Here is a 27,265-nt window from a genome sequence, read left to right on the forward strand (position 1 = left end):
GCTCCTCTTTCATTACAGAAAGACGACTGTTGGTTATTTAAGCAGGGGGCCACTGTATCTCAGGCAAGGGAAGAGGCTGAGAAGGAGAGTCCTTCATGGTAACTTCAACCGGTGTAGGGATTGAACCCACGCTGTTGGCATCGCAAGCCAATCTGCCAACCAACCCCCACAGGCAATCATGTTCTCTACTCAGTACTTGAGAATAACTTTATAGAAGGATTTTGCTTCTGCCACAAAAATACCTGAATCTATATTTATATACGCTGAAAAATGTGTTGCTGGAAAAGCACAGCAGGTCAGGCAGCATCCAAGGAGCAGGAGAATCGACGTTTTGGGCATGAGCCCTTCTTCAGGAATGAGGAGGGTGTGCCAAACAGGCTAAGATAAAAGGTAGGGAGGAGGGACTTAGGGGAGGGGCATTGGGAATGCGATAGGTGGAAGGAGGTTAGGGTGAGGGTGATAGGCCGGAGAGGGGGTGGGGACGGAGAGGTCAGGAACCGACCTGTGGCTGAACACTTTAACTCCCCCTCCCATTCAGCCAAGGGCATGCAGGTCCTTGGCCTCCTCCATCACCACACCATGGCAACACGACGCCTGGAGGAAGAGCGCCTCATCTTCCACCTAGGAACCCTTCAGCCACAAGGGATGAATGCAGATTTCTCCAGCTTCCTCATTTCCCCTCCCCCCACCTTTTCTCAGTCCCAACCCTCAGACTCAGCACCGCCTTCTTGACCTGCAATCTTCTTCCTGACCTCTCCGCCCCCACCCCCTCTCCGGCCTAACACCCTCACCTTAACATCCTTCCACCTATCGCATTCCCAACATCCCTCACCGAAGTCCCTCCTCCCTACATTTTCTCTTAGCCTGCTTGGCACACCCTCCTCATTCCTGAAGAAGGGCTTATGCCCGAAACGTCGATTCTCCTGCTCCTTGGATGCTGCCTGACATGCTGCGCTTTTCTAGCCACACATTTTTCAGCTCTGACCTCCAGCATCTGCAGTCCTCACTTTCTCCTTCTATATTTATATATCAGTGTTCATGCATAACAGTGAAAGGTAGTCAAAGAGGAGAGAAAGCCAATTAACAGTAATCTGCAGGGAAATCCAGCCACCAACAAGAAATGCCTTTCTGAGAAACAAGTCAAAATACCTGTAACCACAACCAACCATAGCAATGACACAATAACTAGCATTTACACAAGAGATAAGATAGGTTTATACAGTATCGCTGATACAGGAAAATATCTTATGGTTCTGACAGGCAACTGACTGTGTGGAGTTTGCACGTTCTCCCCGTGTCTGCGTGGGTTTTCTCCGGGTGCTCCGGTTTCCTCCCACACTCCAAAGATGTGCAGGGTCAGGTGAATTGGCCATGCTAAATTGCCCGTAGTGTTAGGTAAGGGGTAGATGTAGATGTAGGGGTATGGGTGGGTTACGCTTCGGCGGGGCGGTGCGGACTTGTTGGGCCGGAGGGCCTGTTTCCACACTGTAAGTAATCTAATCTAAAAAAAAAAAAAAAAAATTACCGCATAAAATTGGACACTGTGTCACATTAAAAATATTGGGACTGCTTGAGTAACAAGGGAGGTTTTATTGATCGTCTTATTGAAAAGAACGCTGATGATATGTTAAGGGGTTTCGGAAAGCAAATCCAGTTCTCAGGGTCTAGACAGCTGAAGATAGTTGGTAGTGGTGCAGTGATGAATATCAGGGCTGTGTAAGAAGCCGAAATGAGAGGAACACAGACATCGTGGTGGGTTGTGGGGATTGAGAAAGTCACAGAGAGAGGAAGGAGCAAGGACATAGGGGGGGATCTGTAAATAAACATGGGAAATTTATGGTTTTGAAATAGGAGGCTACAGTGATAGTCTATTGTTAATTGGTTTTAATTTTTCCAAACTCTCTCAATTCAGAGATGGTGCCATCTGACCAGAAGTTGGCTAAAGGAACTCCTTTATTCAAAATGGGAGGGATACAGAAAATTACAGCCTGTTAGCTTAACATCTATCAGACAAAAAACATTAAAATAAAAATTAAACAGTGAACTTAAATATACTCAAGGTAATCAGTCGGTCAACGTGTCTTTGTGAAATGGAAATCACGTTTGACCAATTTACTGGAGTTCTTTGAGAAGGCAACACATACTGGACAAAAAGGTGGATGTACTGTACTTAGATTATCAAATGCCTTCTAGAAAGTGGCACATCACAGGCTATTCTGGCAAATAAAAGTTCATGTATAGGAGACTGGTTAGCTAACAAGTAGCAGTAGGCATAAATGTGACGGTAAAGATTGTAAAGATGAGTGCACTACAGGGATTGGTGTTGGAGGTTTCATTATTTACAATTTATGTAATTACCTTGGATGAAGGGATGGAAGGTTCAAGATAGCCAATGACACAAAGACAGGTAGAAGAGTCGGTTGTGAACAGGACATATGGGAAATACAAAAAATATGTTGATTGGATAAGTGAGTGCACAAAGACGTGACAAATGGAATATACTATGAGAAAACGTGAAAAAGTTCATTTTGTCAGGAAGAATTAAAAAGAGGTATATCATCTCAACAGTGATAGATGCAGAGCTCTGAAATGCAGGGGGACCTGGGTGTCTGTGTGCATGTATCACAAAATTTGCAGGAACAGCAAGTAATTAGGAAATCTCTAAATGTTTTTATTTAGTGCAAAACAATGGACTATAAAAGTAGGGAAGTTATGTTTCAGTTATACAGGGCACTTGTGAAACCACATTTGGGGTGCTGTGCATTGAAAACAATTCACTCAATCCCCATGCTTTTGGATCAATGTTGATGAAAACAGGATCACATTTAACACTGATGCCTCTGCAAAGTTGCCAATATTCACTGACTAAGCTGACGCTTAGGCTGAACTTGCCATTCTTACATTAACTCTACTTTATATAATCAGCATTTCCAGGAGGAGAAGTACAACAGTATCAGGGAATGTTATCACTGCATGAGTTTCAATTTAGTTATGATCTCGAAATAAAAACCCAAACAATGAATGGTATCAGTGAGCTGAAGAGGTTACTGTGTGAAAATCAAGTTTCACCAAAAACATAGAGGTCAACCTTTCGGAAGACATGAAGAGGAACAGGCCATTCAGCCCCTTGTGTCTGTTTCACCATTCACTGGGATCATGGCTGATCTGTGGCCCAACTCCCTATACCCACCTTTGGCACATAATCCTTAATGCCTTTGCTTGACAAAAATTCATCTGTCTCAAATTTAAAATTTACAGATGATCCAGCATCCACTGCCATTTGTGGAAGAGACTTCCAAACATTTACCACCCTTTGGAAGTAGAAGTGCTTCCTAACATCTCCCTCTGAGCAGTCTGGCCCGGATTCTCAGAGTATGCCCCTACTTCTTTAACACAAATAACATTTAAGCGTTATAAATTACCCTCTCCCAGCAGCTCACTAAGACAGACTGGTCTGTTCGAGCACTGTTTCCACCAAAGCCATCCCTAAAAATAACACAAAAAGAACACAGTGTGCACCATTGAGGAGTTAGCCTTGACTTTACATATTGACAAGTGTGGGCATCAGGACTCGAACAGCTGCCTTCAATGATCTGCCATTCTGTGATGCTATCAACAAGCAGGTTTGACTTCAGCTGCAAGAGGGTGGCAATTGACTTCTTTTAGCTAAAATGCAGATTGACTTACATGTGAGGTATATGGAAAATTAACATTTTTTTCTGCCAAAAGTTGGGAGTCGACTTAGACACAAGCTCAACCATTACTCAACTGTTCATGGTCTCCGTTTCCGATGTTCACTGCAATTATTGGATTAACGTATTATAGCACTTTTTTATCCCCAACCTTAAAAAAAATATACCTTAAAATGGACATGAGTGTGATCCCTCAGGACATCTACACGGTAGAATTTGCGTCCACATATCTCACAGGTGTATTTCTTGTCCCCATGTGTCAGCAAGTGCTTATTCATGTTGCTTCGACAGGAAAATACCTACCGACAAAATTAAAACAGGAGACGTGTGAACAAGCATCATATTACGTAAATACTTCCCCCCAACTTTGCAATCGTTTTCTGTCCACATACTAAACAGAAAGTTTCAGCCTTGTCATTTTAACTAACTGATTGCAAATCACTCTTATAACTACAACTTTTATTTACATAATGCCTTTGATTGAATAACACCCCATTACAAAACAAAGTAAGACACCAAGCTACAGGAAATATTTCGACAGATGACTAACAACTCGATCAAAGGGAGAAGTTTTTAAGGAGTGTCTTAAAGCAGGAAAGCCAAATAAAGAAGTGAAAAGATGTAGGGAGGGAACTCCTGAGCTTGTGGCCTTGGCAGATGAAGGCATGGTCACCAATGATGGAGAGATTATGATCGGGAATGACCAAGAGGTGGAGTTATATGAACGAAGATCCTGGAGGGCTAGAGGAAATAACAGCAATAGGAAGGGATTTAAATTCGACGACAAACACTTTAAGGCATTGCTGAACTAATGTACTAATGTGAGTCTGCGACCACTGGGACAAAGGTAAGTGCAAGTTAGGACACAGGCAGTAGAGTCTTTGAAGACCTTGAGTTAAAGGGAGGTGGGATCATGTGGGAGGTCAGTCAGGAGTGTGTTAGAATAGTCAAGGCCAGAGCACAGATAAAGGGTTTCAGAGACAGCTGAATTAAGTAGGAGTGGTCAGGTGATGTTATAGAGGTGGAAGTAGGCAATCTGAGTGACAGTATAGATTATGGTTGAAAGCTCACCTTGGGTGAAATATGAAACTGTAGTTGCAAACAGTTGAGAAGGACTAAGTTTTGGCAATGAGGTAATGCAGGTGTGACTCCATTGCCACAGTCACAGGGAATAGCAAGACTTTGGGTGGAAGTATTTCTAATTCAAAATATTCCTCCCTCCCTGCCCTCTCACCTTTAATCTGCCCTTTGGTTGACAGTTCCACAAATAGAGACAAGGACCTGCTATCAGAATGGAGCAGTTCCTCAGAATGGAGCAAACAGGGGAGTGGAAGAGTGAAGTATCAAAATGTAGGCGTTAAGAATTTGGTAGATGGTTCAATGATACTGAATGGATGGTTAAGTGGCAAGAATTACATGTCACCAATACACATGAAGCAAAAAAGATGTTCATTTTTTTAAAACACATTTTAGTCCCTCATATTCCTATACCCATTGTAAAGTGTCCATTATTTCTTGTACCTTTCCACAGACAGGGCACCCCGAAGGCTCCTTCTTATACTTCACCATTCCATTGGTCTCACTTTCGTCTTTTTTTGCACGTTTGCCACCTATTTATAAAAAAAGTGAAAAGGAATTCATTTAAAAATAAAGTTGCATTGCCATTATACAGGTCCAAGAAAGCAATGAAAACCAAAGTGATCAGAACTCGATCATCAGAAAAGTAACTATCCTATGCAATGATCAGAAGAGTACAAAAGTTTCAGTAATGGGTAAATTATTCTGAGCAATTTTATATTAAATTGTAAAGTAAATCACACTCCAAATGGCATTTTTAAAAATTATGACCATATACAAATTATGCAACAGATTAGCCCGAAAATGGCAACTTTCCAAAAAGAAATAATTTAAGCAAAATGACAATTTGAATCCGATACCCTGTAACATGGTAGTTAATCACTCATTGAAAAAGCCAGTTACAATGCTCCTGACTCCCCAGCTCATCATCTGCTCAAAGCCTTGGATACACAAGTTACAATATGACTTTTCAAAAAAAAATCACTTCAAGATCATGTCAATGAACTAAAATGTTAAAGTGATGAAGATTTGATAGGGTCAATATAGAGAAATTACTTTGACTTGTGGGGGAGAACAGATCAATAACATTCGAGCTGGGCTGTTCAGGAGTGAATTCAGGCAGAATTTTATCCAGAGCAGTGCAGCAGAAATCTAGAACTTTTGTTCCTGAAAAGACTGATGAGAAAATTGGAGCTTTCAAGAGTGAGATTAACAGTTTCTTGCTGCCACGGGATATAGAACAGTGGAAGGTTTATTTGAGATGAAATGCAGATTAGCCATGATCCAAGGGTATAGTACAGCATTCCCAAGGTGCAGTATGGTGTACTCCTATCCCTATGTTCTGAAACTTATACAATCCAGTATTAAATAAAGAGGATGCCAAAAATCAATCTTTTGATTGATCCCATCAAATAAGTAACCAACTATGTTAGAATTGTTCCAAAGAGGCCTACAATGTATGGACAAACCCCATACATTTGCTCAAGATCAACAAAGGCCATAAGGTACCTTCTGTGTGACGCCTCTGGTGGTCCAACATAACATCCTTCCGGTAGAACATCTTTCCACAGGTGTCACAGGAAAACTTCTTGTCTCCGTGCTTTTTCTTGTGTTTCGAGAGGTTACTGTTGGTTGAGAAGAACCTGAAGCACATGTCACACTGGAATGTTTTGTCGTCTAAATAAAGAAAAGCACACAAAGATGCAGGAGAAGACTAATTAGCTGCAAGACAGCTTGCAGCACAAGCAGGGATGTGCATAATGATAAAATAGTCCAATCCAAAGGGAGACCGTTCGGCCCATTGTGTCTGTGCAAGATCTCTGAAACAGATAACCAATCAAGCCCACTTACCCTATTCTCTCCCTTTAAGCCCTACAATTTTCTGTTCTTCAAATATTTATCCAACTCCTTTTGAAAGCCACGTTGAATTCACTTCAAGTCACATTTTACCAATTTTAATCCTTTCGTTAACTTATACCTTATGTTAACTTTGATCCAGTTAATCTGAATATGCCAAGGCAATTGCGCTAAACTGAGCCCAAGATGCATTTTTTTTTGTAGATCTTGTTAGCTGAAGCATGTTGTGGGAAGATGCAGTACCAATTCTAGATATGACAGAAAAATCTATAGGATGTTGCTTAAAGAGAAAAAGCAAAAACCTACAGAAACGGAGTCATTGTAAAGATGAGACACTCTGGAGGTCTAAAGCACATTCTATCTGCAGGACTCCTCCAAGCTCTAAACCCCTCTGGCTAAATAAACTTGACCAGAAAATTTTCAATAGCTCCCTTATCTGATCTATGCTAAGCAAGCTGATCTCAGGCTGGGCAACAACTGGGCTAAAGGTGGCCTCAGCACCACTGAGATAGGGACGGGTAACGTTCGTCAAAGCTTACATGCAATTGGTCTACATTAACAACATTTTCATACAGAGCTATCCACTTCCACCGACAGCAAATTTACCTCTTTTACCTGTTCGGCAGTTGTGAAACTCCAGTGCAGTCCTGATACGGAAAGCTTTTAGACAGGTATTACACTGGAACAGGTAGCTGTCATCCACCTGGGGAGTAACAGCAGACAGTATTATAACCTGTTACACAATGACTGGCTGTTCAGTTTACTAACTGGCACATACCATAACTAGCATAATAAAGCTATCTACAGTGTAATTGGTTTAATCATTTTATGTATTTAATAACAATATGATATATGCTACAAACTAGAATACAATGCAATATACAGGTTTAAAAAAACTGATATTCAAAATGAACTTTGGAAGTAGGGATATAATAGATACTTTATGCTTATAATATTCAAACATGTATCTGGATAAAACATATACCAATAGATTTGATCTTAAAATAGAGTGCCCCTTTAGTATCATGTCCAAACACTGCTAAACACGTAATCTGGCTACTACCACATGCATCACACAGAACTTTACAGCAAAGAAACAGGCCATTTATCAAAATAGGAAGTTATGTTTCACATGTGCTTCCCGCACCCTCAATGCACCCAACTCAACAAATGTTTACTTTTCTTCTTGTCTCCCACATGAGGGGTGTCAGCATCAAATCTCAGAATCATACAGCACAGAAGGAGGCCATTTAGTCCATCCTTTGGAAGAGCTGTCAAATTTGCTTTTAAATTCAATTATTGATTGGGAAGATTTTCTTTTGAACTTCAGTGTGTATGAAATGAAACTTTATCTCCAAGTTGATGGTAATTGGATTTTCATGGGCAGAGTGATAACGGTTGGTGTCAAAGATGGATTGGATAGGATGAGTTGTTGCCTTTGACAGACTCGTAACCAAGTGCTCAAAACTCTATTGTGCCGTTCTGAGTACATGCAAGTAGAAGGCTTCTCAGAGTTCATCTCTAAACTATAAATAGAATACTTTATTGGACATCATCTACTATCACTCTTGCCTCTTTTAAGATCTGATAACCATAGAGCTTTACCCTGTCACTTTCAGCTCATTTGGTAAATATTTGGACTCAGAGGTGATGGTGTTAAATACTAATCTAAAGAAATTAGTTCAAGAGTAAAGGATGCTGCTCCAGTGCAGTTCTGAACAGAGTGCTGCATTATTGGAGGCTATCATCTTTTGAATTGGAGGCTCTGGTTGCTCTCTGATGAATGAAAACAATCCCATTGGCCTAGTCAATTTTTACCCCTCAAGCAACATCTCTAAAATAGATGGTTAGCTCGCAATCACATTAGTGTGTGGGACCTTGCTGTCTACAACTTGTCTCCCTTGTTTCCTGCATTACAATACTGACTGCACTTCTAAACTACATCATGCTATAAAGCACTTTTGGTCATTGGAAATGGTGAAAGACACAATATAAATACAAGCCTGCCTGTTTCCCTCCACCCTCCAAGCATTATACAATCCAAAGATTTTTAAGATCCATCTAAACTACTTCCTGATTTACCTCATCTGCTCAAAGATTGTGGTAACCCTTGATTTCCAATTGTAAAACTGTAAGAAAGGTTTCTGGTAAATGATTGTAAAACACATTACAAGATGGTCTGAGGGGGATTCTGTTTGCTATCTTCTCCTTTTGGTGCATAGCACAAGAGTGGGGGGAGGGGGTTGGCGATATTACTTTATTTCCCCTTCCCCCACCTCACCCTAGTTCTAAACTTCCAGCTCAGCACTGTCCCCATGACTTGTCCAGACTTGTCCTACCTGCCTACCTCCTTTTCCACCTCTCCACTCCACCCTCTCCTCCCTGACCTATCACCTTCATCCCCTCCCCCACTCACCCATTGTACTCTATGCTACTTTCTCCCCACCCCCACCCTCCTCTAGCTCACTGCCTTTATTCCTGATGAAGGGCTTTTGCCCGAAACGTCGATTTCGAAGCTACTTGGATGCTGCCTGAACTGCTGTGCTCTTCCAGCACCACTAATCCAGAATCTGGTTTCCAGCATCTGCAGTCATTGTTTTTACCTCGATATTACTTTCTTGCCCAACTTGCTGTAGCAAACATTGCTAATGTAACTGTGGGAAACTTAAAAATAGAGCATTTTGTTTGAGTTTCTCACCTCATTCCTGCTGTGCTTATAAGAGACATGTTGTTTCAGACTCTCCTTCCGGCTAAACTCTTTCTCACATTCATCGCACTTGTAAAGTTTATCACCTGTAGGCAGAGAAGAATCAAATTAACATGTTCTGACCCTGTCATTAAAGGGTCAATCCAGCATGGGCCAACAGAGGTCAGCAATAGTACAGGGGAACCTCTAAAGGCCTCCACCCATCAGCAATTTGACAGAAAAAGTTCAATCATTCAATTTTTGCAGATGGTATAAAGGAACTTAATGCTCACTGTGCAGAAAGAAACATAATAATTCAATATCTATCCGTCAGTATACCTTAGTGATGTTGGTAGAATTCCATTAAATGAAGACAAGCCTTGTAGAAATTTTACTTTGCCTCTACCAGTTTGAGGTCATGATGTGGAGGTGCTGGTGTTGGATTGGGGTGGACAAGTCAGAAGTCACACAACACCAAGTTATTGTCCAACAGATTTCTTTGAAATCACAATCATCATCTTCCCAAGGGAAGTCCTTCACCTGACGAACAGCGTCGCTCCAAAAGGTTTTGATTTCAAATTAACCCGTTGGACTATAACCTGGTGTCATGTGACTTCTAACTTTGAGGTCATATTCAACAAATATTAATCTGAAAGGAACTTTGTTCCATTTTTATTCCTCGTTATAGCTGACTAAGACTTCTATGGAGGGAGCTTTATCTTCCCTGACCTGCTGCACATAAGAAGACAGCACAGATTATTATCACTGTATCTAGGCCATGTTATAGCTCATCTGGGAATCTTTACTGCAGCCATGTGGAGCAGACTCTGTTCTTTGTCTAACCTATGCTATGATTTGGAGGTGCCAGTGTTGGACTGGGGTGTATGATGTAAAAAAATCACACAACACCAGGTTATAGTCCAACAGGTTTAGTTGGAAGCACTAGCTTTAGTAGCGCTGCTCCTGCATCAGGTGATTGTGGAGATTAAGATTGTAAGACAGAATTTATAGCAAAAGTTTAAAGTGTGACATAAGTGAAATGATATATTGAAAAAGACCTGGATTGTTTGTTAAATCTCTCGTCTTTTAGAATGACCATGTTGGTTGCAGTTCTTCCATATGTAAATTGCAAAACTTCTTTTAAAAGTTACATTCTCAAGTGAACTTTAACAATTGGTGTCATGTTGGCCCAGATAAGGTATTAGCTTCCCTGTGTGGGGCTGTCTGTGCCACAAAGGTCAGACTGATTCTAATTTAAAAAACGGATTTAAAGAATCTTACATGGATCCATGCAGTTTTTGAACAAAGTAAAATGAAATTCTGCAAGTAAATTCACCCACACATGCATGCGTGTGTGTGTTGCCAGGGGGGGGGGGGGGGGGGGGGGGTGTGTGGGGGGGAGAAACGGGGTGTATCATGAGTGTTTGTGAGCAGCTGTGTGAGAAGGTGTCTTATTCTCCACAATCACCTGATGAAGGAGCAGCACTCCGAAAGCTAGTGCTTCCAAATACACCTGATGTACGGTAACCTGGTGTTGTGAAATTTTTAACCTATGCTACACAGCCATGCTGTTAACAATAAGTGTGCATATTGTCACTGCCATTTATTAGCCACCTGTTACTGCTGAAAGGTACACCTGAGTGTTGGATGAGGTGAAGCGGCTCCCCGGCATGTGCAAAATCACCACGTTACCAGGGAACCAGAGAACTAGCAAGTGCCCTGATACTATACTCCACCATGGGATATCACACCCTGGGCAAGATTACAACAGTCTTTTGTAAACTAAAATAGGGGGAAAGTTGTGTATTTGTATAAAGGATTCCCAAGTTAGTGATAACACAGGTGTTTACATTTACAGAAAAAGAACATACACAGCAGACATTTTAATGCCTTGAGTATTTGTTTGTTCTTTGTAAGAGTACTTGAAGTTACCATGGGAGCGAATGTGTCTCTTTAGGTTGCTGCTGTTGTTGAAAAATTTGTTGCAGAGGTGGCACTGATAGACTCGCTGGTCACCGAGACCTCTCAAGATCTTTCTGCGTGTATCGGGCCTGTGGGATGGTACAAGACTGTACATCATCTTCAACTGCATTGCACTGCTTATAAAGGCATTCCTTCACAAAAATCACAAGGTGAAAATGGATTAAGAAATACAATAAATGTCTCCACCCACAGGACTACACTGAAATTACGGCATGGAAACAAGTAGAATTAACCCTTGATTGTGTTATCATAAGATTAGGGGTGAAAGGAGGCCCTTTGGCCTAAGGCATCTACTCTGCGATTCAATGAGATCTGACAATCTCAACTCCACTTTTCTGCCTTTTCCCCTGAAACCGTGATTCCTTTACTAATTAAAATTCTGTCTACCCAAGGCTTGAATATATTCAACATCACCACACCTACATAAATTACTGGGAAAATTCAGCAGGTCTGGCAGCATCTGAGGAAAGAAGAATTAATGTTTTCAGGTCCAGTGATTCTTCTTCAGAATAAGACCTGCCGAGTTTTCCCAGCACATTTCAGTTTCGTTTCTGATTTCCAACTTCCGCAATTCTTTGGGTTTTTTTGATCATCGCATCTACTCCCCACTACTCTTGGTATCATCAATGTTGCCATCCTTTTGCCTCCTAAGCTCATGAATCACCTTCCCAGAACGCTCCTCCCCACCTCTATGGTTTAAGGTCCTCTCCCAAACCCAAGATCTTCAACTTACCTGTCACTTCCCAGCACAGTTTTTAAAAAAAGCACCCCTCTAGCCCAATACTGATGCACATTAACTGAAACCCATTCCTCCTAAACTAATCTCTCAGCTAGACATTTAACTCTGACTTTATTTACCCTATATGAATTTTCTGGAAGTTCACACAATCACAGGGTTATTACTTTGGAGGTTCTGCTTTCTAGTTTAACACCTAATTGTTCAAAATCTTTCAGCAGAACCCTCTTTCTATCCTATCAATGTGATTGGGACCAATATGGACAACAACAGCTGAATCCCTCACATCCCACTCAAAGTTCCTCTCTAGCTGCGAGGAGATGTCCTTAATCCTGGCACTGGGCAGGCATTGTATGAGATTTCAGAGGGCTGCACGGTGGCTCAGTAGTTAGCACTGCTGCCTCATGGGGACCCGGTTTTAATTCCAGCCTCAGGCGACTGTCTGTGTGGAGTTTGCACATTCTCCCTGTGTCTGCGTGGGTTTCCTCCCACAGTCCAAAGAGGCGCAGGTTAGATGGATTGGCTATGCTAAATTTTCCATAGTGTCCAGGGGTGTACAGGCTAGGTGGATTAGCCATGGGTAATACATGAATTGGATAGGGAGGTGAGTCTGCACGAGATGCTCTGTTCCTCCACACTGCCAAGAATCCGATCTTTAATCCTATATTCAGCATTCAAGTTTGACCTTCCAAAATGCATCACTTCACATTTATCCAGGTTGAACTCAATTTGCCATTTCTCAGCCCAGCTCTGCATCCTGTCTATGTTGCGCTGCAGCCTGCAGTAGCCCTCGATACGATCAATGGCACCTCCAACCTTTGTGTCATCGGTAAATTTACGAACCCACCCCTCAACCTCCTCATCCAAGTCATTTATTAAAACAAATAGCAAGGGCCCAAGAAAAGAGCCCTGCAGGACACCACTCAATACTGTCTTCCAGACAGAATGCTTTCCAACTACAACCACTCTCTGCCTTATGTCATCAGCCAATTCTGAATCCAGATAGCCAAATCTCCCTGTATCCCATACTTCCTGACTTTATGAATGAGCCTACCATGGGGAATTTTATCAAATGCTTTGCTGAAATCCATATACACCACATCCACTGCTCGACATTCGTCGACATGAGTCGTCACATCCTCAAAGAACTCAATAAGATTTTTGAGGCATGACCTGCCCCTCACAAAGCCATGTTAGCTGCCTTTAATCACTCTATGCTTTTCCAAATACTCATCAATCCTATCCCTCAGAATCTTTTCCAAAACTTTGCTGACCACAGGCGTAAGACAGACTGGTCAGTAATTGCTAGGGATTTCCCGATTCACCTTCTTGAAAAGAGGAGCAACATTCATCCCTCTCCAATCCTCCAGTACGACTCCCGTGGAGAATGAGGAAGCAAATATCCTCGCCAGCGGTTTAGCAACCTCCTTTCTCGCTTCCTGGAGCAGCCTAGGTTAAATCTGCTCTAGTCCTGGGGACTTATCAAACTTAACGTTTGCCAAAATTTCCAGCACATCAACTTCATCAATCAAGCCTGTTTTCCAGCAGCTCAAAGTTCTCATTCACAACAAGGTCCCTTTCCTTGATGAAAAGCAAAGCAAAAAACTCATTTAGGGCTTCCCCTATCTGCTCAGATTCCACGCACAGGTTGCCTGCGCTATGCCTGACCGGTCCTAACTTCTCCCTGATCATTCTCTTATTCCTCACGTAGGAGTAAAATGCCTTTGGGTTCTCCCTAATCCTTCTTGCCAAGCCTTAATTGTGCCCCCAACTGGCTGTCCTCAGTCCATTTCTGAGCTCCTTTCTAGCAAGCCTGTAATCCTCTAAAGCTGTGCTAGATCCTTGCTTCCTGCACCTTACATGAGCTGCCTTCTTCTTTTTGACAAGAAGGTCCTCTGTTCTCATCATTCAAGGCTCCTTAGTCTTACTCATTCTTGCCTGTCTCAGAGGAACAAATTTGTGCATCACTCACAACAATTGCTCCTTAAAGAGTCTCCACACGTCTGTTGTGCCTTTTCTGTGGAACAATTGTTCCAAATCTGTACTTCCCAAATCTTGTCTGATAGCGTCATATTTTCTTTTCCCCAATTAAACATCTTCCCTTAGGAACTGCTCCTTTCCTTTTCCAAAGCTATGGTTAATGTGAGGCAGTTGTGGTCACTGTCACCGAAGGGTTCTCCCACCGTGAGATCTGACACGTGTCCTGGCTCATTGCCGAGCACCAAATCCAAAATGGCCTCTCCCCTCGTTGGCCTGTCTACATACTGAGTAAGGAAACCCTCCTGAACACACCTGACAAAAACGGCTTCATCCAAACCATCTGCACTAACGAGGTTCCAGTCAATATTGGGAAAGTTGAAGTCACTCATAACAACTGCAACTCACTACATCTGCGTTTTTCCAAAATCTGCCGGTCTATGAGCTCTTCAATCTCCCTACTGCTATTAGGGCATCTGTAGAAAACCCCCAATGAGGTGGCTGCTCCCTTGCTGTTCCTAACTTCCACCCATACTGACTCAGTAGACAAACCTTCCTCAACAACCTTCATTACTGTAGCTGTGATGCACTCTTTGATGAGCAATGCTACACCCTCTCCTCTTTTTCCACCCTCCCTGTTCTTTTTAAACATTCTAAAACCTGGAACATCTCGCAACCATTCGTGCCCCTGTGAAATCTACGTCTCCATTATGGCCACAACATCATAGTCCCAAGTACAGATCTATGCTCTAAGTTCATCACTCTTATTTCTGACACTCCTTGCATTAAAGCAGACACACTTTAATCCCTTTGTTTCTTCACTTAAAAAATCTTCCCAATAGATTCACTGCATCCTGTCACAGCCCCATCTACAACTACCCCCACTCTCAGATATATAGCTCTGGTTCCCACCCCCTTGCCAAACTAGTTTAAACCCTCCCAAATCACATGAACAAATCTCCCCTTTGTGCCACTCCAGTTCAGGTGCAACCCATCCTTTACATACAGGTCCCACCTTCCCCAGAAGGCATCCCAATGGTCTAAGTATCTGAAGTCCTCTCCCCTGCACCAGCCTCGCAGCCACGTATTAAGCTGCACTCGCTGACTGTTCCTCACCTCACTGTCTCGTGGTACCGGTAGCAAACCTGAGATCACTACTCTACTTGTCCTGCTCTTCAGCTTCCAATCTAGCTCCCTGTAGTCACTTTTCAAAGTGTCCAGGCAACCTACTCCCTCCCTGATGTGTCAGTCTCACTGCCTCAGGTTTCATCTCCTCAATTCAGATCCAAATTTCGTTAAGCTGCAAACACTTACTCTCGATGGTTTTGCCCCAAATCATCTTAATATCCAGTAGCTCTTACATGGTACAGCAGGAATACCTAAAAATAATATGAACCGAAGGGTCTGTTTCCATGCTGTACATCTCTATGACTCTATAAAAAAAGTCAACCATTCAGCCAACTCCTCTATTTGATGGATCTTAACTGATCTATATCCACGTGCCTTAGCTCAAAATGCATTCTGCTTATATTTGCATGTATTTTTGTTCACTCATGGGATATGGGCATCGCTTATCATCCATCCCTTGTGACCTTGAGAAGATGGTGGTGAGCTGCCTTCTTGAAGTCCATTTGGTATAAGTAGACACACAATCGTATTAGGGATGGATTTCCAGCAATAATGAAGGAACAGTGATATATTTCCAAGTCAGGCTCTTTGATGAATTTCTCTCAGGTTTCTTGTAGACACTGCTTCTATTGAGCATCAATGGTGGAAGGAGTGAAAATTTGTGGATGTGGTGCCAACTAAGTGTGCTGCTTTGTCCTGGATGGTGTCAAGCTTCATGTGTTGATGGAGTTGCACTCATCCAAGCAAGTGGGGAATATTCCATCACACTCCTGAATTGTGCCTTGGAAATGATGGACAGGCTTTGAAGAGTCAGGAGGTGAGTTACTCGCTGCAAGATTCCTAGCCTCTGACCTGCTCTTGTAGCCAATGTATTTACATGGCTTGTCCAGTTCAGTTTCTGGTTAATGGCAACCACCAGCATTTTGATGTGAAACTCAGTGATGATAATGTCATTGGGTGTCAATAGACATTCTCTTTTCTTGAACGTTGCCATGGCCTTGCACTTGAGGTGCTAATGTTATTTGCCACTTTTCAGCTCAAACACAGATATTATCTAGGTATTGCTGTATTTGGACATGGACTGCTTCAATATCCGAGTAGTTGTAAGTGGTGGTTAACATAGTGCAATCATAAGCGAACATCCTATTTCTGACCTGATGAAGGGAAGATCTCTGATGGAGCAGCTGAAGATGGTTAAGCTTCGAAGACTATCCTAAAGAACTGAGGAACTAACTGAATTACTAGCTGAGCTAGAATCTACTACATTTTGAGCGAGATTTACATACTTTTACTGCTCTTTGTTTGAAGACTTGCTACCCAGCTTCTCATCTGATTAGCTAGTTTGATTTCAAGGCTTAATTCCCTTGTCCATGACTTCACCATCCTGATGTAATTTCAAAATTAGAAGAATTCCGATGTCCCAAGATCCCCAGAAAGTCAGGAGGTGTTGGCAGGCAGCAACCGGATGAATAGTAAAGCAATGAGAAAGTACACAAATAAATAAAATCTTCACCTTCTTGGGACTTGCCTCAAGTTGGGACGTAGATGACGGCCATTCCGCAACATTTTTCCATGATTTAACACTTCACCCAATTTTCCTTCACATATAGGTGCTTCCAAAGGTACAACTGTTGAGGGAGCTTTGACAACACTCTCAGGCACTGCAAGAAAATACAGGCAAAAGGATTAGAGAAATGGTAGTGTAATAGGTTTTAAAGCTATAATGTTACAGTTCGAATCAAGATTTCACTCTTACAAGCCAACAGAATTGTAGAACAGTATAGTACAGAATTGGGACCATGATGTTTGGACTTGATCTTCCAAAGAACACTTCAGTTAGCCCTTTTATTTGTGCCTTCCCCATATCCTGATTTGTTTTCTTCTTCAAGTTACTTATTCGATTCTCTTTTGAAGACGATTATTGAATCCGAAACAACCACCCTATCTGAAAGTATGTTCCAAATACTAACTCCACAAATCAGCTATTTCTGATGCCATGTCTGGCGCTTTTGTGACCACCTTAAATCTGTGCCCTCTGCTTGGCAATCTAGCTGCCATTGAAAACGTTTATCTTTATTTACTGTATCTCTCTAAATAGTTCATCATTTGAGAACACTTCTGGAAAGTCTCCTTCTTGCATTTTCTGCTCCAAAAAGAACAATGCAGCTTCTCCAGTCTATCCAAGTGACTGTATTCACTCATCTCTGGACCATTCCATTAAATCTCTTCCATGTCTTCTCCAAAGCCTTAATGTCCTTCCAAAGGTGTAGTAGTACCCAAAATTGGTTCAATGCTCCTGTTGTTTGATATCGATTTAAAATATATAATAAGTAGAGTTCAAGTCCATAGAAGCTCTATTTGGCCTACTTTTCCAAACTATCAAGCCTCTCGTCTCTGCTTTAACATCTCCCTGGATATCAGGTGCTTTCATGTTTTGAATCAAAAGATTCTCAGCTCAAACTCCACTTCAGAAACTTGAGTTCATCTATCTAGGGTTGCACAGCTAATGCAATACTGGGAGTGGGAGAACAGCCGCACTTGAGGATTTAAAGAACATACCACAGCCTTAGTCAAAGTAAAGTGGGTACTCCTCTCAGCGTCCTGAACAATAGCTATCTCCCTAATTAACATCATTAGGGCAGTGTTACAATCGAAGTGGAGAGGGTGCTCTGATTCCTTTCTAGTTCTCCTAATCCACTGGTTCTAACAAATGTTAAACTTAACCAATATGCCAATTATATCAGTCTCAGGTTTTATACATAAAACTTAAACAAATGTAAAGATTATTGACAGTATAAAGGTTAAACTGTGTAAAGACAGATATAACTTATATTCTAACATTCCACACCTGCAGTATGATTTGGGTCCATGGGCACTGGCTCAGGCTCTTCTCTACATAGTTTTGGCTTTCGAGGCCTCCTGGCCCTGGGCTTCTGTTCTGGATTTGTAGCAACTTCAATGACGTCTGGGCCATCAGAGTCAAGAGAACCTGCGACTTTAGCTGGAGTCAAATCTTTCACAAGGGATGGCATTCCTTGCGCCTGCTCCAAATGGCTCATCAGATGGTCTGCAGCAATCGAAATTTTTAACAAGTGTATAATTGAGGGGAAAAAAAAACGAAAGCACCCATACCCAAAGGCATTCTACTGGTGAATATCTGATCGCTTATCATGGAGGTTAGATGAAAAGAAACTTATGAACGCTATTAGTCTGAAATTGGAACAAGAAAATGTTGGAAAAGTACAGGAGGCCTGCTGGCAGAATGACTTATTCAAAAGCTAACAAAGTAGGTGCTTACTTTCTATTGGGGGGAGGCTCATTTTGTGTCTGTCAAGCTTTTCTCATTCCATTGACACCCAGAGAAATGGAAGTTTCATTAAATAGTTTCTCAATTCACCATCAACTGTTTTACATGATGTATATGGTCAAGATCTACCTGATGATTTCCCAGTACTTCCTGTTTTAAGCATCTGTCCCAACTCCAAATTCTAATTTCAGAATTAATACCAGTTGGTGCCAAATTTAATTCAGCTATAGATTCGACAAAGGTGCAGTGTGGAAAATGTTAAGAGTTTATTATTAAAGATGTTATAGCAGAGCATTAGAAATACGTAATTTAGTCAAACAGAGTCAATACAGCTACACAATGAGGAAATCATGCCCCGAGAAATCATTCGGATTCTTTGAGGAGGTAACAAGCAGAGCAGATAAAGTGGAACTAGTAGGTGTAATGTATTCAGATTTCCAAAAGACTTTTGAGAAAATATTGCATGTAAGGATATTGTGGGAGAGCCTTCGACCAGAAATAATAATCTCAAATAAGAGATTTAATCTCAAATAAGATCTCAAATAATCATTTAAGACAGAGATAAGGAGAAATTTCTTTTCTCAGAGAGTAATGAATCTGTGGCATTCTTTACCACAGAGGGCAAACAGCTATATTAAATATACTCAAGATTGAAATAAATAGATTTTTAAACATTAAAGCAGTCAAGGGTTATGGGGAAAAAGCAGGAAAATGGTGTTTAAAATCATCAGACCAGCCATGATCTCATTGATGGGCCAAATAGCTTTCATCTGCTCTTAACTCTTATGGTCCTATTGTGAAATTTCCACAGGTTAACATCTGATGGTACACCTTTTGGGGCTCAGATGAGACAGGTATTCAGCCTGACTGTTAAGTTTTTTTGTACAATCATAAATGTTACAGCTGAGGCTGCTGCTATTTAGTCCAAAGTGCTGTTAGTAGCTCTTTGATATGGTTGTCCAATTAATTACACCTCTCTGCTTATTTCTCATAGCCCTTTAGTATTTTTCCTTTCAAACTTAGGATTCATTTTTATGAATGCCACTGTTAGACCTGCTTCCACTATACTTGGATGCCAAACTGCAGCAGCTTGGTGAAAAATGTTCAGCGCAGGTGGTTTTCTGTGAATTGATGTGAAAACTGCTCAGCGAGATGGAGGTTTTAAGTAACAAAAGAAGAATCTCTTTTCAGCCATGTAGCTGCAAAGCATTAAGTGGATAGCGCAAAGCCTCATGGTAGGGCTGTATAACTGGAATGTTAGCAGAGTGTGTGGTGGAGACTGTGCACTGTACTGAGTGCCCTCTTCATTTCCCTCTGGTTACCGACTGTCCTGCCTCCTTATTTAAATTTTAAAGCCATTCAAAATTCAGAACAAATATTTCAGTCAAATATCCCTATTATTGCTCCAAGGAAAGCAAAAAACTTGAGAAGTTCACCCAAGAAAGGAGGTGAATGGGACAGCTGCTTATTGAAGTATACATACAAACAGAATATTCTTTTGCATAGATTTTAGCTTTAAATTTTTATTTATTTCTTTATTTTAGTATCTAATCTATTTTAGTGCCTAGGATTGGTAATTAGGTACTTTGTACCTTGGATGGTGTCATGTGTACACTTTTCACTGTACTCCTGTACTTCTATACTTGAGTATACATGACAATAAAACCTAATTCTAATATATCTGAAGTCCTTCAGCCCTGATAGAATTCAAGTAAATTTTAATGAATCCTCTCCAATGCCCTGACATACTTCCAAAAGTGTTAAGCACAGAATTGCAGCCTAACCAGTGTTTTATAAAGGTTTGGAATTTATTTCTTTCATATTCTACCTCTCTACACATATAGCATGTAAGACTCTTGGCTATATATGGATTAATCTCCTCAATTTGTGAGACAATTTCAATATATATGTGTGCACGCACATCCAGGTATCTTGGTTCCTGCACACCCTTTACAATGTGCCCTTCATCTTATATTGCTTTCTTCATCCATCCCACCAAAATGCATTACTGCACATATCTGTTAAATTTTACTGTCCATTATATGACAGCAACTGATCCTAATACAGGAAGGATCACTATAAGTTGTTACTAGTATGAAAAATAATTGTGCACCACTACTGCTTATTTTCTATCCCTTGGTCAATTTCATACCCACACTGACACTAGCCTTTTATTCCATGGGTTTTAAGTTTTGCTATTGGTAACAAGGCCTCTCTGTGATAATTAATCGTGACATCATTAAAAGTATGCACAGCATCAACCCCCATGTTCACCAATCCACACTATCACGTCATCAATGAGCTCAAGCAAGTTAGTCAAAATTAACCACCGTTAACAAATCCTTGCTGATTTTCATTTATTAGCCCACACTTTCAAAGTGCAATTAATTTTCTCCTGGAGTTTTGTCTATAACTGCCTTCATTCGGCTGATCGTAAACAATCTTGCTCAAAACAAAGGAGAAAGATTTATAATTCTGTAGATATTTAGCACAAACTCAATACTGATATGGAATTACAAGATTGTGGCCCATGAGGTTGCAATTTTCTCCCTCATTTCCCTGACTAACCAGGAGTATACCCCATCCTAATGAAGTGAGTTTTCTAGTTTGGGAACCATCTCTTTTAAGTACCTCCTATTTATTTCATTGTATTCTATCCAATATCACTACTGCCTCCTCTTTTACTTCTATGTTGACAGTATCCCCTTCTCTAATAAAGACAGATATAAAGTACTCAATCACCACCCCAGCCATGCACTCTGCTGACAAAACAAGGTTTCCATTCTAGTCCCTAATCAACTCCACTCTTTCATTATCTTCCTTTTTATTATTTACATATTTAGAAGGCACTGCTTCCAGTTTGACTTTTAATAGTTTGCACTTGTCCCTTTTGGTCAGCATTCAACTTAATGTTCAAGGCTTTTTTGTATTGAATTGTATGTGTACTTCAATAAGGCGCTGTCACATTCACCTCCTTTCAAGGGTGTATTCTTCAAGTTTTTTTGTTCAATGTTTCCTCAAAACTCTGTTTCCTTACACCAGGATATTAGCCCCACAATCTGTTGTTATATCACTCCCAGTGCTTGGGTAGAATTGAGTGCAGTACTGAAGGTGTAATCTCACTGAGGCATAACACAGATAGTGTACAACAATCTCATTTTAAAAACTGAAACAACTGCGAATGCTGTAAATCAGAACCAAAAACAGAAATTGCTGGAAAAGCTCAGCAGGTCTTGCAGCTTCTGTGGAGAGAAATCAAAGTTAACATTCATGGTCGAGAACAATTCTGAGGAAGGGTCACTCAACATGAAATGTGAACTCTGACTTAGCTCCACAGATCCTGCCAGACCTGCTGAGCCTTTCCAGCAATTTCTGGTTTTGAATCTCCTGATTTAAAGTGACAAATTTGAAAATATAACTTGGCAATAGGTTGATATTGTTCAGTACTATTAAGTTCTCTGCCATTATTGCCACATTACTACTGGATACTTCCTGAACTATTTCAACAACAGTTATCAACTGTATCCTCCATTTAGTTTTGTCCAACTTGCAAGACCTCATCTTTATTTTTATTGAATATTATTCATTTCAATTCTGCAAATTGTAGGCACGCTTTTTATTGGAAATACTGCTCACAATGTCACCACCACTACTGCTTCACAATCCAAGAAACAGGAGATAAAATCAGCCACTTTACCCTTTGAAGAGACTTGCGAGCAAGTTCTCTGACTCGAGGTGAGTGGAGCAGAGTTTTGCAAACTTCCAATTTTTTATATCTGGTATGAAACCAAGAAACTGTTTGTTGAGCTGGTGGATTCTGCGTTGCATGAGATGTGGTCAGGTAATTTGGCCATGCTAAATTCGCCCATGGTGTTAGGTGCATTAGTCAGAGGGAAATGGGTGTAGGTGGGTTACTCACTAGAGGGTTGGTGTGGACTGGTTGGGCCAAAGGGCCTGTTCCACACTGTAGGAAATCTAATCTAATTTAATAGTAGAGGTCCTCCACATGTTTGGGAAAGGGACGCCTTCAGCTGCAAGCCAGTTCTCCAAATGGAGGCAAGTGGAGCAGAGCTTTGTCCTGAAGAAGGGTACACCTGAAACGTTGACTTCTCCACCTCCTGATGCTGCCTGGCTTGCTCTGTTCTTCTAGCCTCCTGCTTGTCTACTTTACCCTTTGAGTCCACTTTGCCACTCAGTTAAGATCATGCCTAACATCGATCGTTGCCATGTCTCTTAATTTCCCTGGTGGACTACCAAACTCGGTTTTAAAGATAACTATAAAGCATTTACAAATCCCCAACGTAGAGAATTCCAAAGATTGACAAACCTGAGTGAAGAAATTTCTCCTCACTCCAGTCCCAAGTGGCCAACACAGTTTTCTGGGACTCTAATCCCATATTCTTGATTTCCCCAGACACAGGAAACTTTCTACCAGCATCCACCCTTTCTAGCTGATTATTTTGCCATGTTTCAATCAGGCTACATCACCAATTCCTGGAGCCAACTACTCAGTATAGAGACAAAATGTGACTGCTCTCACCTGTGAGAAGCTGAGGTTCTTGGAATACAGCAGAACAGACTTTACAAAACCATTGGTTTGGGTCCACTGCATGGAATGCACCACTCTCTTTATCTGTTATTGGAAAAAGAGCAAAATAAGACAGGATGGAAAATACTAAAGTTATAAATATCAGGGAATCAGGACAAGATTTGCCACAGTCACCATACATGGAGTGCATCAACATCAGTGTAATGTATTGCATGTAACATAATTAAACATTGCAAAATGGTTTGTATGAGTATTATCAGGTAGAATACCAAAGGCAAAATCCTACACTTATTTAAGAAATGGGGGAGAATGGAGATTCTTAAATGGATAAGTTAGTGTGCTAAATAGCCCTCTTTATTCTGTAGCAAAGGATTTTCCTGGTGATTTTTTAAAAACAATATGTTCAGATATGCTACTTTGCTTATCTGAAGTAGTTGGAATTTGAACTCAGGCCTCCTGGCTCAGCGGTAAGGACATTAACAGATGATTATTATGATGGCCACTGCAGTCAATATGCATTCACTGCAAGTAGCATCTTAAATATTCCTTATTCCCGAGGTTGCTTCAATTGTAGGAGCCTCTCACGTGGTGATCCTTGATGAATTGTTGCTCACACCATCCTTTGTCTGCACTGATGCCAGCAATAAAATCAGGATTATTCCCGCTCTCCTGCTCCAGCAAGGAAAAGCACAAAACTAACATGAAAAGGTGGGACTATTCCAACAATCAACGCATGAATGGAAGAGCCACTTGGCAACCTACCACAATAATTCACTTAAGAGATGATGGCTACAAGCTCACACACAATGATTACGTTACGTTAAAATACAAAAGAAATAGGGGTAGGCCATTCAGGTCTTTCAGCCTGCTTTGCCATTCATTATGAATGTGACTGATAATCCAACTCAGTGGCATGTTCCTATTTTTTGCTTAAATCTTTGAACACTTTAGCCCTATGCGCTACATTCAACTCCTTCTGAAAAATCATACAATAATCTGACCTCATCTGCTTTCTGTGGTAGTGAATTCCACAGGCTCACCACTTGCTGGAAGAAAAAAAATTTCTTCTCATCTCAATCCTAAATGGTCTACCTCATCCTTAGACCATGACTCCCAGACTCCTCTGCCATTGGGAATCCCCTTCCTGCATCTACACCATCTAGCCCTGTTAGAACTTGACAGGTTTCTAGAGATTCCCCTCATTCTTCTGAAGACCAAGTGAGATAAGGAGATAATTTGATCATATTGGAGACCTGAAATGAAAATCAAAAATGCTGGAGAAAATCAACAGGTCAGACAGCATCTGTGGAGACAAGAACAGAAGTTGAGATCCTCCAGGTGCTCCAGTTTCCTCCCACAGTCCAAAGATGTGCAGGCCAGGTGGATTGGCCATGCTAAATTGCCCATAGTGTTAGGTGCATTAGTCAGAGGGAAATAGGACTGGGTGGGTTACTCTTCGGAGGGTCGGTGTGGACATTTTGGCCAAAGGGCCTGTTTCCACACTGTAGGGAATCTAATCTAGCCTACCTGACAACACCTAAGTGTTGTACTACCAAATTACTACAGAAGTTAATATTTTGAGTCCAAGATAACTCTTTCTTGGAACTGTTTAAAGTAGTCAGTATAAAACCAGCATCTCAAAAAGGAAATAACAGTGGAAAAGCTCACTGAGGGAATTCCAAAGCCTGGGCATTGGGCAACTGAAGGCATATATCACAATGACAGAGCAGTTAGATTAGATTAGATTAGATTCCCTACAGTGTGGAAACAGGCCCTTCGGCCCAACAAGTCCACACCGACCCTCCAAAGAGCAACCCACCCAGACCCATTCCCCTACATTCACACCTGACTAATGTATCTAACATGATGGGCAATTTGGCATGGCCAATTCACCTGACGTGCACATCTTTGGACTGTGGGAAGAAACCGGAGCACCTGGAGGAAACCCACGCAGACACGGGAAGAATGTGCAAACTCCACACAGACAGTTGCCCGAGGCGAGAACTGAACCCGGGTCCCTGGCACTATGAGGCAGCAGTGCTAACCACTGAGCCACCTTAAAAAAGTGTTGTGCAAAAGGTCAGAATTGGAGGAAATTTTGGGTTATAGAGCCAGGGGAGTTTTTAAGAGATAGGGAGAAGAAAGATCACAAAGAAAGATTATAAGAATGAGACTTTTTGAAGTGAGATGTTGGTGGACCCAGAGCCAAACAAGTCAACGAGGATTGGGGTGTTGGATGAACAGTTCTTTGTGCAAGATGGCACTTGCTCACAGAATGCAGCATTGGGCTAATCCCAAGACTTTTTCACATCTGATTTGCTTGATTAACCAAAAGATGTGAGTAGCTGTGCTATGACTAAGTTTCTCCCTAATGCAATAATCTCCTCCAGTCCAACAACCCTCAGAACTCAGTGGACATCTAATTTGGACTCTTGCATAGCCTGATTCTGATTGCTACTGCAATGGATGCCCTGCCTCACCTCTACATTCTGCAATTCCTTCCCGAAAGCTCCTTGCGTCTTCACTGTAAATTTCTCCTGAAGTTTTGCCCCCACTCGAGTTTTGGTCATTTTCCCTAACAGCTCTTTATGATGCCCGGATAAGATCTAGTTTGATAACTGTTCCTGTGAAAAATCTTGGTTACATTTTGTTACATTGAAGGTACTAAATGAACAGAAGTGGTTGCTGTTGCTCTTCTTCCAGTGGTGTGGTTCATGAAAGGTAGAAATCTTCCACCAGTCGCTGGCCATCTCTGAATTCAAATGCAACAGTCCCTCAACAGCCTAAGTGCTGAGGTGTCGATCATGGATAGTGACTTTCTGAGTACAGCACTATACCTGAAGGACGAAGTGGGAGGCAGGACTTAGTAGCCGACTTGCATTACTCAGAGTTAATGTGCATTGGACCACGTTAGAAGATGAGCACATGGCTTGGATGAGATTGTGCCTCTTGAACCAGAACATTGGTTTGACAAGCAACAAGAGTCCTGAAGGACATGAGTTTGAGCAGTCTCTTCCCAGGCAGTCCAAAGCTAAACCTTCTGATTAGTAAAAAAATGACTTTATTAACTAGGGTCAGTCAGAGGTGTCTGGTGTGGTAGAAATCTGACACTGATACTCCTGGGATTGCTCTTCTGCGTCACATTATTCCAACAAAATTACTGGCTCACTATCCTGTCTTTAATTAAGCCGGACCAGGCTTCAAAATTGCAATGTTAAACGTCTTTTATTTAAGTCATAGTCTGGTAAGAACGGTTGTCCTATCAAGCCTGTTGCACATTAATGATGGCCTGGACATAGTTAATAGACGTTCCTCTCCCCTCTCAATCCCATCAGGTCTCATCTCATTCCATTATCCAACTAAGAAAGTCTAAAGACGAGAGAAGAAACCAAGCCATTTTAAAACGCAAAATACTTTAGAGAATTCGGTGTTGGCCTCTTCAGGCCATCAGGACAGAACTGGTTCAGCGTGTGGCCTCTTATCTATACAGCTGCTGATTGTGTTCCAAACCCAAGCAATTCCATCTCCATTACCAAAGCAGCTGATCTCAGCAGTTTCATTGCCTGTGACTCTTTCAGCAGAATTACATTGTAGTGAAAAGTTACAATGCAGCTTACCTGGATTCAGGGAGACAGAGACTGTAGTGTCACCACTGGCTTTGTCACACAAAGATGTTACAGACTGGATCTTTGGCATAAGTTTGGACTCGTCAATTTCACACTGCCTCTCATCTAGGGGGAGAAAAGAAAGGAGAGAGACCAAGTGATACTTTATCCACATGGGAAAAAATTTTTGTTCCAGTTACATCATAAATGCAATTAGAGCATAATTAGTTCTCATCCATCAAATTTATCTATATTCAGTATCAATTACAAATGTCAATTTTTCTGGCACACTAGCATCATCTAAATCCTAAACAATGCAAAGTACTGATGAAAGGCCCTGATTTGAAACGTCCACTCTCCTGCTCCTCTGATGCTGCTTGACCTGCTGTGCTTTTTCCAGCTCCACACTTTATCGACTGACTTTCCAACATCTGCAGTCCTCACTATCTCCAACATAGTGTACATTCCTTCCAACTTATTGGCTGTAGGGTCATAAAACCTACAGAGGTCGCAGATTGACCCCTAGTTTCCACAGATGAAGAATTTGAACTGAAACTGGTGCTGAAATTGGCATAATTACTCCAGGTCCACATCGTGTTAAGTACAATGGTCAGTTAGCGTTCTGTTCTAGATTGCCAAACAGCAACTATTACAGGTAGGTACGCAGA

The 27,265-nt window shown here is 41.4% G+C and overlaps 1 protein-coding gene across 6 annotated transcripts in view; it reads right to left on the reverse strand.

The window, feature by feature from the left end:
• Positions 1-27,265, reverse strand: part of prdm15 (PR domain containing 15) — an 80,461-nt gene that overhangs the window by 20,730 nt on the left and 32,466 nt on the right. For 2 of the 6 annotated variants that reach the window (XM_072585713.1, XM_072585714.1), the window contains exons 7-16: positions 26,610-26,723; positions 22,984-23,076; positions 17,985-18,203; positions 16,650-16,797; positions 11,245-11,426; positions 9,325-9,419; positions 7,233-7,329; positions 6,279-6,446; positions 5,214-5,302; positions 3,860-3,991 (exon numbers count right to left, since the gene is read on the reverse strand). In XM_072585713.1, the coding sequence (XP_072441814.1) occupies positions 3,860-3,991; positions 5,214-5,302; positions 6,279-6,446; positions 7,233-7,329; positions 9,325-9,419; positions 11,245-11,426; positions 16,650-16,797; positions 17,985-18,203; positions 22,984-23,076; positions 26,610-26,723 (1,337 nt within the window). The remainder of the gene's footprint in view (positions 1-3,859; positions 3,992-5,213; positions 5,303-6,278; positions 6,447-7,232; positions 7,330-9,324; positions 9,420-11,244; positions 11,427-16,649; positions 16,798-17,984; positions 18,204-22,983; positions 23,077-26,609; positions 26,724-27,265) is intronic. The other 4 variants (XM_072585718.1, XM_072585716.1, XM_072585715.1 and 1 more) reach the window with 4 other exon arrangements.

Source organism: Chiloscyllium punctatum, chromosome 15, assembly GCF_047496795.1.
Source record: "Chiloscyllium punctatum isolate Juve2018m chromosome 15, sChiPun1.3, whole genome shotgun sequence".
Lineage (NCBI taxonomy): Eukaryota > Metazoa > Chordata > Chondrichthyes > Orectolobiformes > Hemiscylliidae > Chiloscyllium > Chiloscyllium punctatum.